General features: G+C 43.5%; 2 protein-coding genes across 5 annotated transcripts in view; both read right to left on the bottom strand.

Annotated features, from left to right (window-relative positions):
- Positions 1-331: 331 nt before the first annotated feature.
- Positions 332-6,103, bottom strand: traf3ip2a (TRAF3 interacting protein 2a). The gene is made up of 10 exons (XM_024377863.2): positions 5,885-6,103; positions 5,506-5,522; positions 4,814-5,335; positions 3,587-3,734; positions 3,136-3,341; positions 2,800-2,888; positions 2,635-2,703; positions 1,819-1,923; positions 1,309-1,383; positions 332-1,178 (listed from the first exon to the last, which is right to left on the bottom strand). Exons 2-10 carry the CDS (start codon positions 5,519-5,521, stop codon positions 1,032-1,034), a joined length of 1,377 nt encoding a protein of 458 aa, XP_024233631.1. The 5' UTR covers position 5,522; positions 5,885-6,103; the 3' UTR covers positions 332-1,031.
- Positions 6,104-10,443: 4,340 nt separating this feature from the next.
- The window catches only part of LOC112217528 (tyrosine-protein kinase Fyn), a 71,078-nt gene continuing 64,731 nt past the window's right edge, over positions 10,444-16,790 (bottom strand). For 3 of the 4 annotated variants that reach the window (XM_042300666.1, XM_042300669.1, XM_042300667.1), the window contains 6 exons: positions 16,544-16,699; positions 14,848-15,027; positions 14,177-14,253; positions 13,809-13,962; positions 13,390-13,521; positions 10,444-12,358 (listed from right to left, as the gene is read on the bottom strand). In XM_042300666.1, coding sequence (XP_042156600.1) covers positions 12,150-12,358; positions 13,390-13,521; positions 13,809-13,962; positions 14,177-14,253; positions 14,848-15,027; positions 16,544-16,699 — 908 coding nt within the window. In that variant the 3' untranslated portion in view covers positions 10,444-12,149. The remainder of the gene's footprint in view (positions 12,359-13,389; positions 13,522-13,808; positions 13,963-14,176; positions 14,254-14,847; positions 15,028-16,543; positions 16,700-16,790) is intronic. The other variant, XM_042300668.1, reaches the window with a different exon arrangement.

Genomic DNA, 16,790 nt, shown 5'->3' with positions numbered 1-16,790 from the left:
CTAATCTGGAGGCACAGCCCCGTTTGCCCAGGTTAATCAATCACTCACCTCACTGATAAGATGACAGGCTCAGTTTCACACACCAAGCCACCTGCAGGAGAGTATCTCATCTCCCCCTTCCCCAAACCCTGTGGTTGCTTTGGGTTGGCCAGATAAGGCTTTGTATAGTGTGGTGCAAGTATTGGAACAATCATACAAGCAACTGATTTATGGGTGCAGGAAACTAAGCTCTCATGGTTAATGAATGCATTAGGCTGATAGTGATATTTACAACTGGCTGTTTTTTGAGAATAGCAGACGTATGTCTCATAACACAGAGAAATACAGTACCAACCATTTTAATACTTTATTGTTATTTACAGTGGAGTATGATTGCCATTATTGACAGAAAATAGTTTTGTTTGGCTAATCAAAGGATGATGTAACCACCACAGATAAAATACAAGTGTAAAGAGCAGGTTAGGTGTGAACCCCAGCCCCCTCCCTCTGTTGCAGAAGATTGATGTTTTAGTGACAGATTCTTCCTGTGGCCCCTCTGTGGATCTTAAATCATGGATGAATAGGGGGCCCCTAAAAGCACCTTTACATCCTGTTCTATTTATCTGCTATAACCCAAAGAAGTGTGAGACCTTTACATTGCTCATGGTTTAGTGCTATTCTGGGTAATACAGTAGTAACTACGTAGTATAGGCTACGATATTAAAAAAAAGTGTGGCATGTAAATTCAACAATTATTACTTTCCATTAAAATATATATTCAGATCACATAATATTAGGAACACAGTCACCACACAATGTCAGGCGTAACTATTAACTGTTAACATGTCAAGCAAGCACATTTTTAGGACTTGAAACGTGAAAAAGTAAATACTGCCACCTTGTGGTTATTTGAGAATTGTGCTAAATTACACGCCTCCGCCCACACACAATTTCAGTTGCGCACAAAAAAAAGGCTATAATCATTTGCCGTATAAACATCCAAGTCAATTACGTACCAGAGAAACAACGTGTCTATAGCAGTTTAGCAGTTCTCAGAGGGGCCGAATAGAGAGGGTCATCTCTTTCCCCAGAGAGGGGGCGATGTAGCGTTCCTCTCTTAGCAAACGGAGAACCAAGTCTTGGGTATCCTGGGGCCAGCGGTAGATCCTGGTACTCTGGAGCCAAGCGGGGACATGTCTCTGGAGGACAAGACAGGAATGGGATAGGTAACATTACACCACGGCGTGAGTGACTCATGAGGACATAACAGGATATCACAACAGTATAGAATCCTATCCCCATGGAGATACCATCTCACTATCCACTCACCTTGGTAGCAGTGGGAAATAATACGGGCACCAGTCGGAAATTAAGGCAGTGCTGTTGGATGAACTCATTCTGGATCTAAAATGGGAAAAGGTTGCTCAAAGATAAACGCCTGGGGCTTTTATCAAATCAAATCAAATTTATTTATATAGCCCTTCGTACATCAGCTGATATCTCAAAGTGCTGTACAGAAACCCAGCCTAAAACCCCAAACAGCAAGCAATGCAGGTGTAGAAGCACGGAATTGTTTTATGAATTGTCTTCATTGCATATCAAATGCATACTGTACATAAACTATACATGGCTGTGGTACAGTATATGTTTCCCTTTGTATTACACAGCAGTGTTTTATACCTATGCTACATCATGACAAGGAGGGGCTGTGGCCAAGGCCCAGAACCTTTTTGTCTCACTGTCCCTAATCTTGAGACTCCATAATCATAATAATAAAAAAGACAGTAGCTACCCACATTCATTTGATATATTCTTACACGTGCATGTATAAGTGCCTACCTGAGTATGAATGTACTTGGTGTGGAGACCATGCTCATCCTCCCCGTATCCCTCCACGTCTGCCTTGTACTTAGGACTGATGGCCACGATGATCAGCACTGACTTCTGCAACGCAGCATCTCATAGTCAGTTCAGTTTTTTTTTATAAGACTTCGTTTTAAAGGGATACTTCAGGATTTTGTCAATGAGGCCAATGAAGGAAGTTCGAGGTAGTTGCTCGAGCCAATGCTAACTAGTTAGCATTGGCTCGAGAAACTACCTGTAACTTCTTTCATACTGGACACAGAGACATAGAAATGGTGTCCACAAGTTTATCTGACTCTGGAGAAGTACTTTGGGGTTTTGGCAATATGTCTTTAAGGGTCTGTAATAAACTATTCATCGGGCATTTATAAAGTGGGTGTTCACCATTGATTAATCATTACTCCCACATTTATAAACCATTCGCTAATCATTAGTAACATGTTTTTTTTTGCAACCCCTAATCTAAAGTGAGCACTAATTATGCTTTATAAATACGTTGAGTGACCAGTGTAATTTCTCACAAAAAGATGGGCAAGCCATTGGTAGACATTCCAGCAGTACCTGGCAAAAGAATAAGCACACAACACAGGATATTTATGGGATATATATATATATATATATATAGAGAGAGAGAGATTTGTGAAGAATTCATTTATTTACATTTACAAATGTGGGAGTAATGATTCATAAATGGTTTATTACTGACCCAAGTGTTACCCATTTGCTTCTGTATAGTTTCATCATTAAATAGCTCCATTTTATGCTCTAAAAATGCTGACCGCTTAGACTTACATCCTTTAAATAGGTGTCCATCCACTTGTTGATGTCCATTCTTCTGACTGGATTATCAAAAATGTCAATCTGCCAGAGAGAGGGATTATGTATGAAAAAATAGTGTTTAAAATATTGAGACATTTCTGAATAAAAGACCATAGAAAATACAGTTTGCAAACTTACAGCTGGTTTAAAGCCCTGATCTATCAGAAACTTCACGAAGGTAAACATCTCTCTGGCTGTGTCCACAGAATACGTAATAAAAACATTCCCTGCAATCAAACAGACAAGCATGGCATCCACATGAATGTTAATTGCACTCAAACAACTATTTGCATTTTAGTGGATGTTAGACTTGGTTTTAAGTCTTAATATTGAGCTCTTACAAGCCAAGGCCATAAGGTGACACAATTATTCTGATTCACAGAAAATCCACTTTTTAATGAACAATAAACTTTAATATAATTTTTTGGGGGGGATAAAGTTTTTGCTGAGGGATGGAGAATGATATGCACTTACTGCACTCCTCGGGTAAACTGATGGTCTTCCTCTGTTCCTGTGTAGCTGTTCCTCCCCCACCTGGTTGGCCGGGGGACACTGGGTAAGAGGGCACCACACTGACCTCAGACATCACCTCTCTGGGAGGGGCCACACGCTGAGGAAGATTCCGGCTGGGGGCTTTTAGAGCTCCTTGTCCATATAGTCTGTTTTGAGCCGTGTGAGTCCTAGAGAGGGAAACGGTATAGAAGATTTGGGTGTCTGCTCCAAACACTCATAAAACAGGAATTATATGTATATTTTAATGCCCACCAGCAGACATTAGTGCTAAAACTGGATCCCCACCAAACATTTCCTATTAAACTGTAAACAAAGCAGTACTAGGAACTTGCGAAATCCAATTGGTTTTGATATCTAGGCTAATGATATAATCTGATGTTAGACCAGTAGGTTATAGGGATATTTAGTGTACCAGGATGGCGGGTCTTGCTGAAGCTCCCGCTGATGTTCCGTAGGGTGAAGATGGTTATAATGATGATGATTATAGAGGGGACAGGTTTGATTTACGGGTTTCTGACATGTGTACAGTCTCGAACACCTGCCGTGCACTTGATCAGGGCCTGTAGAGGGACGTGAGAAGACATGCTCTTAACATCCTGTCTTGGATGGGCTCCCAATTAAAATCATCCCTATCTGAAGTATAGGATGTGGATCATCCAGGCTATATTTCAGACAGCAATATAAACAACAACCTAAACAAAAGCATCACCTACTTCCCAGAAAATGTTATATAGCTTGGTCTTTCCACAAAAAAATAGTGCCTTTTGGGTGGGGTAACTGTAAAAAAAATCAAAATAAAACGTTTTATTTCACCTAATTTTTTATTTGCTGTCATAAAGAGCTCGTAATGTTCCCCTTCGTAAGAACATGCTTTCCCATTTCAAGATCTATATATGGGTAACAGGGGTTGTCGTGTTATGCTTGACACTCACAGTTTTTATCCACAAAAACACCAATGGCCGAAAAGAGTAGAACCAGCTCATCTGCCTTCACACTGATTTGACTATTAGATGTTCAATGTTCAATGTTCAACAAGAAATAGTTTCAACATATTAAAATGAGAGTTCAGTTCCCATAACAGGGTTGACCTTAAAACGAGGGAGAAATCATGAACTAAATAATCATCTTCAGAAATGACTTTATCAAAGCAACAAAATAACCAGAGCTTTTCAATGACGATGGCAAACGTTTGGGGTTAAGTGGGTTCAGTCAGAAAGTCAGACTTTTCAAAATTCCGATTTTTGGCATTTCGGCAAGTCTATATTCAAATAAAAAAAATCTGATATATAAAAATGTCCATGTGGTTTATATTGAAGGGCAGTTCAATAAATATAACATGCTTTGACATTTTTTGGGCACTTTAGCAAGTCTCTATTCATATTATTTAGAAAAATGTCCATGTGGTTTAAAATGCTTTAAAATTCAATAATAGTACATCATTTCCACTTAAAATATCAAAGGGTCATGTCATTCTGACTCATCTGTCTCCACCGGAATACTCTTGTGACGACGGGAATCTGACGACAAAAGGCACTCTATTCGCGGAATGACCCAGCTCCAGTATCATTTGGATGAATGTATCTATATATTTTCTATTTAATTATATTAACACAGTTGTCATATACAGCACGTTACTTACATCGAGGAGGCGTGTGTGGTGGGTATCTCGGAGGGACACAGTGGATGTCATTTAAGTCAGACCTGAGAGAAAGAGGGGACTCCAAGTGTTCTGCTCTTTCAAGGTTACAGTCCTGAGGTAGAGGCCAGCTGGGAGGACCAGGGAAGCCCTCCGCTCCCCGCCGGAGAATCTCAGAGAAAGAGAAATCCTCAGTCCACTGAGCCCTCTCTCTGTAGGAGTGTAACCTGAGGTCGACAGGGTCAGGGGTGTGTGGGAACATGTCTTTCTGATGCAGGGAGGGGGTTCTGAACTGGGGTCGAAGGTTACCCAGAGGGTCTTCCGTAGAGGTTCTCCAGGAGTCCTTGGGGTATTCCACCTGGCCTACGTCGTTGACGGTCACCTCAGGGGAAAACCAGGCCTCTTCCTTTGGCCTCTTTCTGTGTTCTGAGCACTGCCCACAGTCCAAGGGCAATGCTAGGTTCAGCGTTGATGATGTCATTGACTCATCTGTCTCCACCGGAATACTTCTGTGACGACGGGAATCTGACAACAACAACAACAACAACAACAGACAATGTTATTCAGCTTAAGCCATTTAGGAGAAGTAAAGAAGGGGGAAAAAATGATGTGATATGTAAGAGTGAGTTTAGCGTAAGGTTAACTTTCCTTTTCGATAGGTGTGGTAGTGCGTGCTGTATTTGACAATGGCGTACCTGTGAAAGAGTCCATTCTTCTCTCAGGACGAGGGATAGATTGTTGTTTGTAAAAAAGGAAACAGAAACAAATGTGGTTTAACAGGAATGAAAGCTGAGCTCTGTGGATAGCAGAATGACATGACTTTCCTGGCAACACTTTTTTAGAAGAACCTGCATTCACTAGTGAAACAAACTCTTTTACGGGTAAAAAAAAAAAGAAAGAAAAGAAAGCTATGATATGTAGCAGATCGACGGAAAAGCCCTTATGACTACAGAACTCAAAGCTGTCCTTTGGCTATACAGAGTCACTATCATACATAGCGAAAACCAGTCAGACCAAACATTACGTATATTCCAAGGAAGTGAACTTTGTCCTCCAGTCAAGCAACTAACTTACCTGCAATGTGTCTGTGAAGGAATAATGCAAAAACAAGTCAATTACTAAATTCTCCTGACTTCAAAGCAATGAAAACATACAGCACAGGTGCCATTTACAGTCACGTTGAACAGTTAAACCAGACCCCGGCTCCTATCTGTGTCAGAGCCGTGTATTCCACCCTCTATATGCAAATCTGCACTGGAGCGAATAGGAAACATTCCCACAATTTTTGTCTAGAGGAAGAGATCAGTGCTGGCAAAGCAAGGGAGTCCCCCTTCGCCATTTATGCAAATAATGTGGGGCATGCAGTTCACGTCCATCAGGTTGTTGTGAAAACAGAGCAGGAATTCTGCAACCAGTCAGGGCGAACCTTGTCATTTAAAGTGGATTGAGTTGTCATAGTAAAAGCACACCTACAGACATGAGGGCACTTGATTCACAGAAAGTGTACAGCCCATTAAAGTGAACACACTTTTAACATTCATGAGCTGCTTTTGCTAAGAAAAGACAACAACAAAAAAACACAGAACGACCCTACAAACTCTTACAAAATATAGAAAAAAAGCTCAAGTTATATAACTCTGAAGTTATCCAGCGAAGAAAACAAGAAAATAAGCATTTAAATTTCAAAAATTTCAAAAATCATATTCACAAGTAAACGGAGAGTTTTATTTGAGAACGGCCTTAGCATCTGGTAGAGAGGCTTTAGTTGGAGTCCAGTCACTGCAGTCACAGTCCAGTCTGTCTCTCTCTTGTCGTCACTCCTGTCGAACCAATCGTGGTTGTACCTGGTGTGCAGGATGCAGTAGGCGACTAAGCGCGGCAGACTGAGCACCACAAAGGTCAAAGACACCGTGCCCAGCAGGAAGATGGTCCTCCGCACCACACCCTTGGTGCTCCACCCCTGCATGACACGCCACTCCTCCTTGGTGAGCCACCTGCTGGCACTGATCAGGTGCTGGCCGATCACTGAGTTGAAGATGATGACCAGGGTGATGGGGATACCACCGGAGAGGATCATAGTAACCCACACCAGGACGGTAGACTAGATATGGTCCCTGTAGTGACACCGGGGACGAGTCACATTCTTCCCCTCTATGGTGAAATTCTTCTTCCAGCCAATGGGCACGGAGGCCAGGTGGGAGACCAGGATGATAGCCCCACGCAGGTCAGCCTGGTAATCTTGACACCAGGTAGGAGGTGTCCAACGATGGCCCAGGGGGCTCAGGTAGACGATGGCCGTGTCAGACATCCCACAGTTACGGAAGCAGATCATGTAGAACGTGAAGAGATTGGCGGAGGAAGAAGAAATGAAAAGCAGTGGCATCCTGTTTGGGGTAGTGACATTTCCTTTGAAATGTATCTGTGAAATGTACTCACGTTCTGAAACATCTGAAACATCTGAAACATCTCATAGACACATATAGATTTAGGAAACAGCACAACAAATATAGGATATACACACACCTGGGATCCCCAGAATGCACAGCAAAGGGTAGTAGACCTTCTGAACAGTGATTAAGACACTGGCCCCCTCCATGTTTCAGTCCTAATCCTCAGTACCAGGCAATAGTAGAGATGGTAACCCTTGCAATAAACCCATTAGGGTAGCTGGATGGGAGGACATTATTGATACAGAGATAAGCACAGTGTAATAAACATAAACAATATATGGATAAGAACCAAGAAGGGTTACATCACAGATTAATAAGCTCACTATATTTATTTATTTTTTAAAACATTGGTTTTTACTGGGCCTTTATGGATATATTGTGATTGGAGTTGGTTATTTATCGACAGGATGTTGTTAAGGTTACATTTCAATGAGGAAGGGTAACACCGTTGAAACAGGTTTGTCAGACATCTTGATCACGCTTGAAAATTGTGGCGTGGGTGGATCGTATGTCTGATGATGACTACTAACACAATAACAGACAAAGGCTTTTTGACTACCCGAAACATGCGCATGTGAAGTCTCTATAGAATAGGATAGCTTGGGATAACAGCGTGACCCTTGTGTACATATGACCTTGAAAGGCTTATATACTGTAAGGGTCGAAATGACTGTGTGGTAATGTATTGACACGGACATAAAATGAATTTGTGCTGTTATCTTGATCATATATCTGTGGTTCCAATAATTATTTTCTTGGAACTAGGAAACATACAATTTCACCTGTGCTGGGTCAATATAGCACCAACATCACTTTCTTTTTTATATCTGGATGCCCATTTAGCAAAGTCCAATAAATGTTTATTAATTATTCCTTTGCTGTTTCTTTTTAAAATATATATTTTTTTATGTAGTTTATATAGTTATATAGTTTATATTTTATATTCTTCAAATAGCCACCCTTTGCCTTGATGACAGCTTTGCACACTCTTGGCATTCTCTCAACCAGCTTCACCTGGAATGCTTTTCCAATAGTCTTGAAGGAGTTCCCACATATGCTGAACACTTGTTGGCTGCTTTTCTTTCACTCTGTGGTCAGACTCATCCCAAACCATCTCAATTTGGTTGAGGTTGGGGGATTGTGGAGGCCAGGTCATCTGATGCAGCACTCCATCACTCTCCTTCTTGGTAAAATATCCCTTACACAGACTGGAGGTGTTTTGGGTCATTGTCCTGTTGAAAAACGAATGAGCCCAAACCAGATGGGATGGGGTATCGCTGCAGACTGCTGTGGTGGCCATTCTGGTTAAGTGTGCCTTGAATCCTAAATAAATCACAGACAGTGTCACCATCAAAGCACCCCCACACCATCACACCTCCTCCTCCATGCTTTACGTTGGGAAATAAACACGCAGAGATCATCCACTCACCCACAACACATCTCACAAAGACACAGCGGTTGGAACCAAAAATCTCCAATTTGGACTCCAGACCGAAGAACAAATTTCCACTGGTCTAATGTCCATTTCTGGTGTTGGAACAAGCAAGTCTCTTCTTCTCATTGGTGTCCTTTAGTAGTTGTTTCTTTGCGGCAATTCAAATCAAATCTTATTTGTCACATACACATGGTTAGCAGATGTTAATGCGAGTGTAGCGAAATGCTTGTTCGACCATGAAGGTCTGATGCACACAGTCTCATCTGAACAGTTGATGTTGAGATGCGTCTGTTACTTGAACTCTGTGAAGCATTTATTTGGGCTACAATTTCTGAGGCTGGTACCTCTAATGAACTTTTCCTCTGAAGCAGAGGTAACTCTGGGTCTTCCTTTCCTGTGGCGGTCCTCATGAGAGCCAGTTTCATCATAGCGCCTTATGGTTTTTGCGGCTGCACTTGAATAAACTTGAAAAGTTCTGGAAATGTTCCGTATTGACTGACCTTCATGTCTTAAAGTAATAAATGTATTGCATTTTACCAGTACAATAAAAACACATTTTCAAAACCCCCTAAAACACACACTTGTCTACAAGAATCCCATCAAAATGATTTGCGTATCTAACAATAATAAGATGTAGTACAGATGACTTACACAGAGGGGCAAGCCTGCTGGTTTAGTAGAGATCCACTGTGTTGGCAGTCCAGCCCAGCCCAGCTCAGTCCAGCCCAGCCCAGCCCAGTCCAGTCCAGTAGTACTAGGTGATGATGAGGACCAAGTCAGCCAGCTGCAGGTCAAATAAAGCTTCCCTGCTCTCTCTCTCTCTCTCTGGGAAGCCAGATCTACATATAGAAAAGAGGGCTCATCTACAGGTGTCACATCACCTGAAGCACAGGTAGACAGACCTCTGGTGGGTTTACATTGATCTGTGAGAGCGAGGCCATGGAAATCAACATATCTCATATGCTTAAATAAGACTCTTGTAATATCCTTCTAACAATATTGATTGACATATTGTTATTGTGATGTATCCAAGGAGATGAATTACAAGTTAAACAACAAGTCACCATGATTCCTCAATGAAGTCACCAATCTTGGCAGCTGCTGGCTGATAGGGCTCAGTACACTTCGACAGTGTGATGTTCCATCACACACAGTGATGGAAAAGTCTCCCCCTTGTGGTCTTCACAGAAAATACAATTTAAGATTGTTGAACGCACAAAGTTAACGTAACACTTTTCCCCCTTCTATTACAGAGCTTGTGCAGTGACTCTCACCTGATAACAAATGCCCTGCAGCTTATCAGCCAACATGTGACTGCCATTGCCGAGGTGTCCCTTTGCAAACTTTACCAATGGCGTTGGCGATGTGCTAGACGAGCTGTGAGGTGATTGTATGAGCTGCAGGCTGTGTGTGTGTGTGTGTGTGTGTCGGTCTGACCGTAGAGTTCCCCTGTAACTAGCTGGCACCGGTGCCTCATCCCAGCTGCAGGCCTACCCTGTATTCATGTAGCAGTCATTTAGCACCTCTTTAGGTGCCTGCTGGCCCTCCCCTCAACATACAGCTAAGGTGCTGGAGAGACTCCTGTCCAATGATGTCATTGGCGTGTCTTCTTTAGATCTCTTCTGTTTCACCCTGGAGCAGTGTGGTCACGAAGGCAGAGATGGACAGGCCTGTTGGATTATGTCTAGACACACACAGCAACAGACGCAGCAATTCAATAGCATGAAATAATATATAAAATAAGTGGAAAGAGTGTAAAATGTTTATTGTTCTTCTTGAATTTCAAATGCCAAACCACTGAATTAACAAAACAGAAAATGTTAACAAATGGAAAAATAGAAGAATTAACACTAGGAAGGTTACTGACACTTTTAAAACTGTTAAGCTGTAAAACCGACGAGGGGGCTCAATCTTAAACAGATCCTTATTAGCACCTAAACTATCGTAAGATGAGAACAAATACTACATTTAGATTAAACAAGGTCAAACTTTACAGCCGGCCGCTTCACCAGTGTCTTTGCAACGTTCCCCCTGAAGATACAATTACACACCGTTCCTCAGAGATCTCTCCATGAAGGTTGAATAAAACATACTCTGAAACAGGAGACGCAAGACTTCAGATATCCACGTCAGTTTAAACATAAAAAGATAAAGTCATCCAAAGGAAGTGGTCCAGAAATGAGCTGAGGAAGGATCCTACTGGTGGTGCTGTGCTGCATAGACAGGCAGACAGGCAGGCAGACAGACAGGCAGACAGACAGACAGACAGACAGTGTGGGACATGAGTTTGAGAAGCAGGTGGATGGGGGCATGTCACTGTTCACAGAGAGAGGAAGAGATGTTACCCACTAAGACTTCCCAGTACTTCACGGCACGGAGGAAACAAGGACCATCAGATGGATGCCTTGGAATGGCTGCTAAAATGGAACTCGTATACAGGTTAAAATAAGACCATTAAAAGCAGAGATGAACATCTTTCTCTTCTTAAATAAACATCATGTCCTTCCAGTATACACTAAATAATACCTGGAAAGACCAATCTTTTCCCCCGTTGTTTATTTTTCTTAAAACCTGGTAAGCGAGAAGAGATATGTTCAAAAGTATAATGCGCACACATTTGGCTGTAATAGCAAAATGTAACATACATTATTTGTAAAATAACTTTGTTACGGCATTAGCCTAACATCTATTACTTTGAGGAGGACAAAACTATTTTACAAGGATGAAAAAAATAAAAGCAAAATCATATCAAACTAAATCCATGAGGTGCAAAAGAAATCTCTACAGAGTATTTTGTCATGCTTGCCTCAAGTCCCTGTAAAACAGATGACTTTGCCCCAAACATTATTTATACACTGAGGCAATACACTCAGGACTGGTTTTCTTATTTATTTTTATACATGAGCAAAACCGCAAAAATGAAATAAATAATTTATGGAGGTGTTCATTAAATTGCCCCCCCCAAAATAAAAAATAAAAATATTAGCTTTGACAGACATGTCCTGTATATTCTGGATTAGAAGTGACAAGATATCATGGTCTCATGGTGCCCTTTTGAAATTATCATCTTCATTGACCATTTTCTTTATCACCACCATCATCATCATCATCATCATGGAGAAAATCAGTCAAAATGCCATAACAGAAGCAAACAAACCACCAAAACATAAACCAAAAGTTAGGCAGAGTAGCTGTTCCTATTTACATTGAATACAGGCATTTCATTACATCATAACTAGCCCAACCACCCACAAACCTCGCTCCCTCTCTCCTAACTGGTATCTCTGGTATCCAGTCGGTTGAGTCTGTCTCGGGGTTTGCCACAGAGAGTGTTTGAGAGTGTTGGGAGCTGGAGGAGAGTTGAGACAAGATGCTCTGTTGAGCTGAGGAAGATGCACGGGTCCCTGGTGTGGCTCCAGAGAGCCACGGTTCAGTCCAGTCCCCAGCCCAGCGTTTAGAGGTTGTCCCCTGGCTGGTACTGCGGCTCCGTGGCCGTGAAGTAGTCCTCCAGGAAGGCCTGCAGGTACTCGAAGGTGGGCCTCTCCTCGGCGTCTTTCTTCCAGCACTGTACCATGAGCTCGTGGAGGGAGATGGGGCAGTCCTGGGGACAGGGCATCCTGTAGCCTCGCTCCACCTGCTCCAGCACCTCCCGGTTGTTCATCCCTACACACACACACACACACACAGACAGACAGACAGACAGACAGACAGACACACACAGACAGACAGACAGACAGACAGACAGACAGACAGACAGACAGACAGACAGACAGACAGACAGACAGACAGACAGACAGACAGACAGACAGACAGACGGACGGAGATAAGGAAAGAAAAAGGCTCTTCAAGTAATCGATAAGTCGGTTCAATGAAAGAGATCTGTTTAGACTTTACCTCCACTGAATGACCTTAATGACACAGACATTGAGCGTTCAACCATCGTACTGGAGATGCTGATCTTGAGGCAACATTTGGACCTGGGAAAAGCTTTCTCGTAACACAGGGGTCAAACGTTTTACAACCTGGGGACGTTGGAGTGGCTTGCCATCTATTTTTCACTAGCTACGAGATGTGGCCTCGGCATCAACAAGAACAGTTTGGAGGGAGGGCGTCAGAAAGCTGCTAAGACATCTTCCAGGATGATGCTATTATCCCCTAAGTCCCAGCTCGGCCCCCATAGCGTGCAAACCCTCCCCTCACTTCCCCCTCCCTCCCTCTTTTCGCACACCAGCCCAGCCCAGTGCAGCGTGGCCCATCTGGACAAACATGTGTTCCCCATCCCCCCTCCCTCTCTCAGAGAGGCTGATCTCAGTCAACTCCCTGCCCAAGACCAGCCCTCTCACATGGACCAGCAGCGGCCCAGAGGCAGGCCCTGGATTACGGTTATAAATCTCAGATTGTATCAGGAAAACAAAGTCACTCAGCCGTGTTTAAAGACCCCTTCTTCTCTTTTAACTCTCAGTAAAACAGCAGGAGCTGCCTGCCACTTGTTATATAAGCTCTTGTTGTGGTGTATAATTGCATCATAGTCCTCTACCTATTTGCAATACAAGTGAGGACTCAACTCAGAATGTGGCCATTACATCACAAGGGTTGCGTCCAACAAAGTCCCCGGGACCCTAGTGTTCTAGAAACTAAACAGGGTGCTATTGGAAACGTGACCGTTGAACCTCTGGTTATTTGACCCTCCTCACCTGGGTAGGGTACACGTCCCTTGGTGACCAGCTCGGTGAGCAGGATGCCAAACGACCACACGTCTGACTTGATGGTGAACTTTCCATACAGCGCAGCCTCCGGGGCTGTCCACTTAATCGGGAACTTAGCACCTGGGAGAGAACAGAGGGGGAGGTATGAATAAATGACAGAATGTAAGTTAGCTATGGTATTCTTTCTCTCTAGAGCTGGGAGTGTCTCTCAGTGTCTCTGTTCCAGTCTGTAGTACAGTGGAATAGGCAGACAGTGAGCACATGTTTGGATCTGAAATGGGAGCCATTGACATCCTGTCAGGGTGTGATGATGTGCACATTATGGCCAGTGTTGGAAGAACTCCCTTCATGACCTAAGGCAATCATTAGTGTGTGTCTGTGTTTCATTATTGTGTGTGTGACCTCACCTTGCCGTGCTGTGTACTCGTTGTCCTCAATCAGCCTGGCCAGTCCAAAGTCGGCGATCTTACACACCAGGTTGTCCCCGACCAGGATGTTAGCCGAGCGCAGGTCTCTGTGGATGTAGTTCATCCTCTCGATGTACGCCATGCCTGCTGCCACCTGGAACACACACACACAGACACACACACAGACACACACGGTAAAAGCCCTGCGTTTGACTTAGTTCCAGAGAGAATGCTGCACACGGTGACACACCACTGTCTTGAAGTGTCAGTGCTGCTGAGTCGTCTTGTTTGTGAAGTCACTCACGAGTTCCGTTATAGAAACACCGAGCGGAATGAGTGACATTTTTTTTTTTAAATCAGGGCTTTACCTGGGCTGCCATGTCAACCAGATTGGGCAGTTTCAGTCCTCGTCCCTCCCCATCCTTCAGGAAATCCAGGAGGCTTCCTAAACAACAGGAGATTTCTGTTGTCAGGACATGCATTTGAAATAGCAGATCTTTATTGAAACATCAGTTGACAGCAGTCTGACCAACATGTGGGATTCCTTCCCAGCCTGCCAACGAAACAACGATCACATCAAAGTTTCCATCCCAGCCTTTTCTATACTTAATTCACGGATCTGAAGCGCTTTCTTGTGGTGCTCGTAAAATGTCAGCTTCTTGGCCGACTCCGTCATAGTTAAATATAGGCTCTCATTATTGTCGTAATGAATGAAAACAATATTCCAGAGGAATAACAACTACCGGGCCGGCGACAAGGCAGGCGGTTACACAGTCGATCTAGCTGGACCTACAACGTGTCACCGAAGGTGGTGGTTCACCACGTCGTCAATGTTGGACTGAGTGCTCCGGTTCCTTTTTCCTCCATGGCATCGTCGCAGAGTACGTGGACAAAGGTATTGCGTGTGGGGTCTGTGTGTGTCTTTCACAACACGAACTGTGTGTGGGTGGGAGTGTGTGTTACACCATGTATAGCGTGTGTGTGTGTCTGACTATGTGTACATGCGCCCACTCGTGTGTGAGAGTGAGAGTGACAATACCTTTGCCCATGTACTCAGTGACGATGTAGATGGGTTCCTCAGACACCACGGCGTAGAGCTGCACCAGCTTGTCATGCCGGAGCTTCTTCATGATCTGAGCTTCTTCCAGGAAGGACTCGGGAGACATGGTGCCCGGCTTCAGAGTCTTCACCGCCACCTTAGTGGTGCCGTTCCACGTTCCTGTTAGCCACCAAGGACAAAGAATTAGTACAGCCGTCACATCTCACAACTCCCCGGGGGGCCGGTTTCCTAGACACGGTTTAAGCCTAGCGTTGGACTAAGAAGTTATTCAAATGGAGATGATCCGTGAAGCGGGCTTTTCAGTCCAAGACTAGACTTAATCTGGAAAACTGTCCAATTATGTCTACGGCACATCACGTCACAAAGCAAGACGTGACCCCACTTTGTTGTGAATGTAATTATGCATTGTTGTTGTACAATCCAGTATGTTCATATCTAAAAACATTCTTGCTTTGGCATACCAACAAACACAGCACACAACCCAGAAATGGACATTGAAGTCTGCTTGCCTTTAAAGGTTGTGCTGAGGGACGCATCCATGTGCATAACATTTCTAGCGACCCTTCATTTCAAATGGCTTTCAAAAGCCGCGAGAGAGATCTGGTGAGGTTTTAAACCCCACAATATACCAACACGGGGAAGGATAACCCCATTGTAGAATGATTAACAAAAGCAACAGCCTCATAAGTAAAAAACCCTCTGTGGAGCTGTGCCTGTTACTGCACTGTAGCACAGTGTGGCCATGCCAATGTTCTTCTCTACAGTACTTTACATACACCCAATATTGAACCATTGAAAATCATGGTCGATTCTTCATACAAGGTCATTTAGCTTGTTCTGTGGCTCAGTCGCAAATTGCACGATATTCCCTATATAGTGCAGCAGTTTAGACCAAAAGTATTGCACCATATACAGTAAGGAATATGATGCCATTTGGGATGTGTTCTGTGTCAGTAAATAATGCAGAAATATCAGCTCTGACCTAAAAGGCAAGACAGACATCCAGTCATTCGGCGACATTTGGAATTCACATGCGTTTCTACTGTGGCGGGTTTCATTTAAGAGCGCACTCAGAAATCCTTGAGGGCAGTGTTGATTAGTGACACAGCTATGGCTGCTGAGCCTCGTCGGCCATTTTGGGGCCTGGCGCTGTGCCGTTACTGTGCTGAGGTCACCCGCTGGGTTCTGAGGTAATGGTATCCCAGGGGGGCTGGGTGTCACTAGCAGCAGGGTTTGGGGCTAGCAGCTGGGACTAGCCCCAACTTAAACTCCAAACCCCTAAACAGCCTGTTGAAATGTTACAACAGGACAGGACACACCCCCGATCTCTGGATTGAAATGTAGTCCATGTAGCCAGTTCAACACAGGATACATTATTTTTTGATTTAAGCCTGAAGCCTCAACTGAAGCATGATACAAATAATATTTGCAAAAATCTAAGGGCATCCTGGGAAAGAAATGATAACGTACATGTTACTAACCATTATAATACAGAACAGAACTACCTGCACAAAAGTTTATTTTTGTGTTTTGCTGACTGGACTGAAAAAGTTCTCAGGTGATTCAATAAAACCCCTTTACATTTAGATATAAATACATGTAAGTTATCCAATTTCCCTCCCGGACACCCCTCAATAGAAATGAAAAGAACGGAATGGAACTATTTTGTTCTTACCACACCACACCTCAGCAAAACATCCCGCCCCCAGCTTTACTTCGAACTCAAGTGAGTCTCTGGCGATTTCCCAGGAATCGTGAGTCAGGCCCATAGTATCAGGGGTGCAGTTCACACACACACCCGTTAAATTAAAGCACAAACCATCCGCACTCTCTACAGGGGAAGGAACAGGGAAGTCAAGGCACACAGGGTTAACCACCAGGGAGAGGAACATGCAAAGAGGCAGATGGAAGGCGGCCATATT

The sequence above is a fragment of the Oncorhynchus tshawytscha genome, linkage group LG18, assembly GCF_018296145.1.
Source record: "Oncorhynchus tshawytscha isolate Ot180627B linkage group LG18, Otsh_v2.0, whole genome shotgun sequence".
NCBI classification, from domain to species: domain Eukaryota; kingdom Metazoa; phylum Chordata; class Actinopteri; order Salmoniformes; family Salmonidae; genus Oncorhynchus; species Oncorhynchus tshawytscha.
The sequence above is the reverse complement of the archived record's forward strand: the minus strand, read 5'-3'. Positions and strand labels throughout refer to the sequence as shown.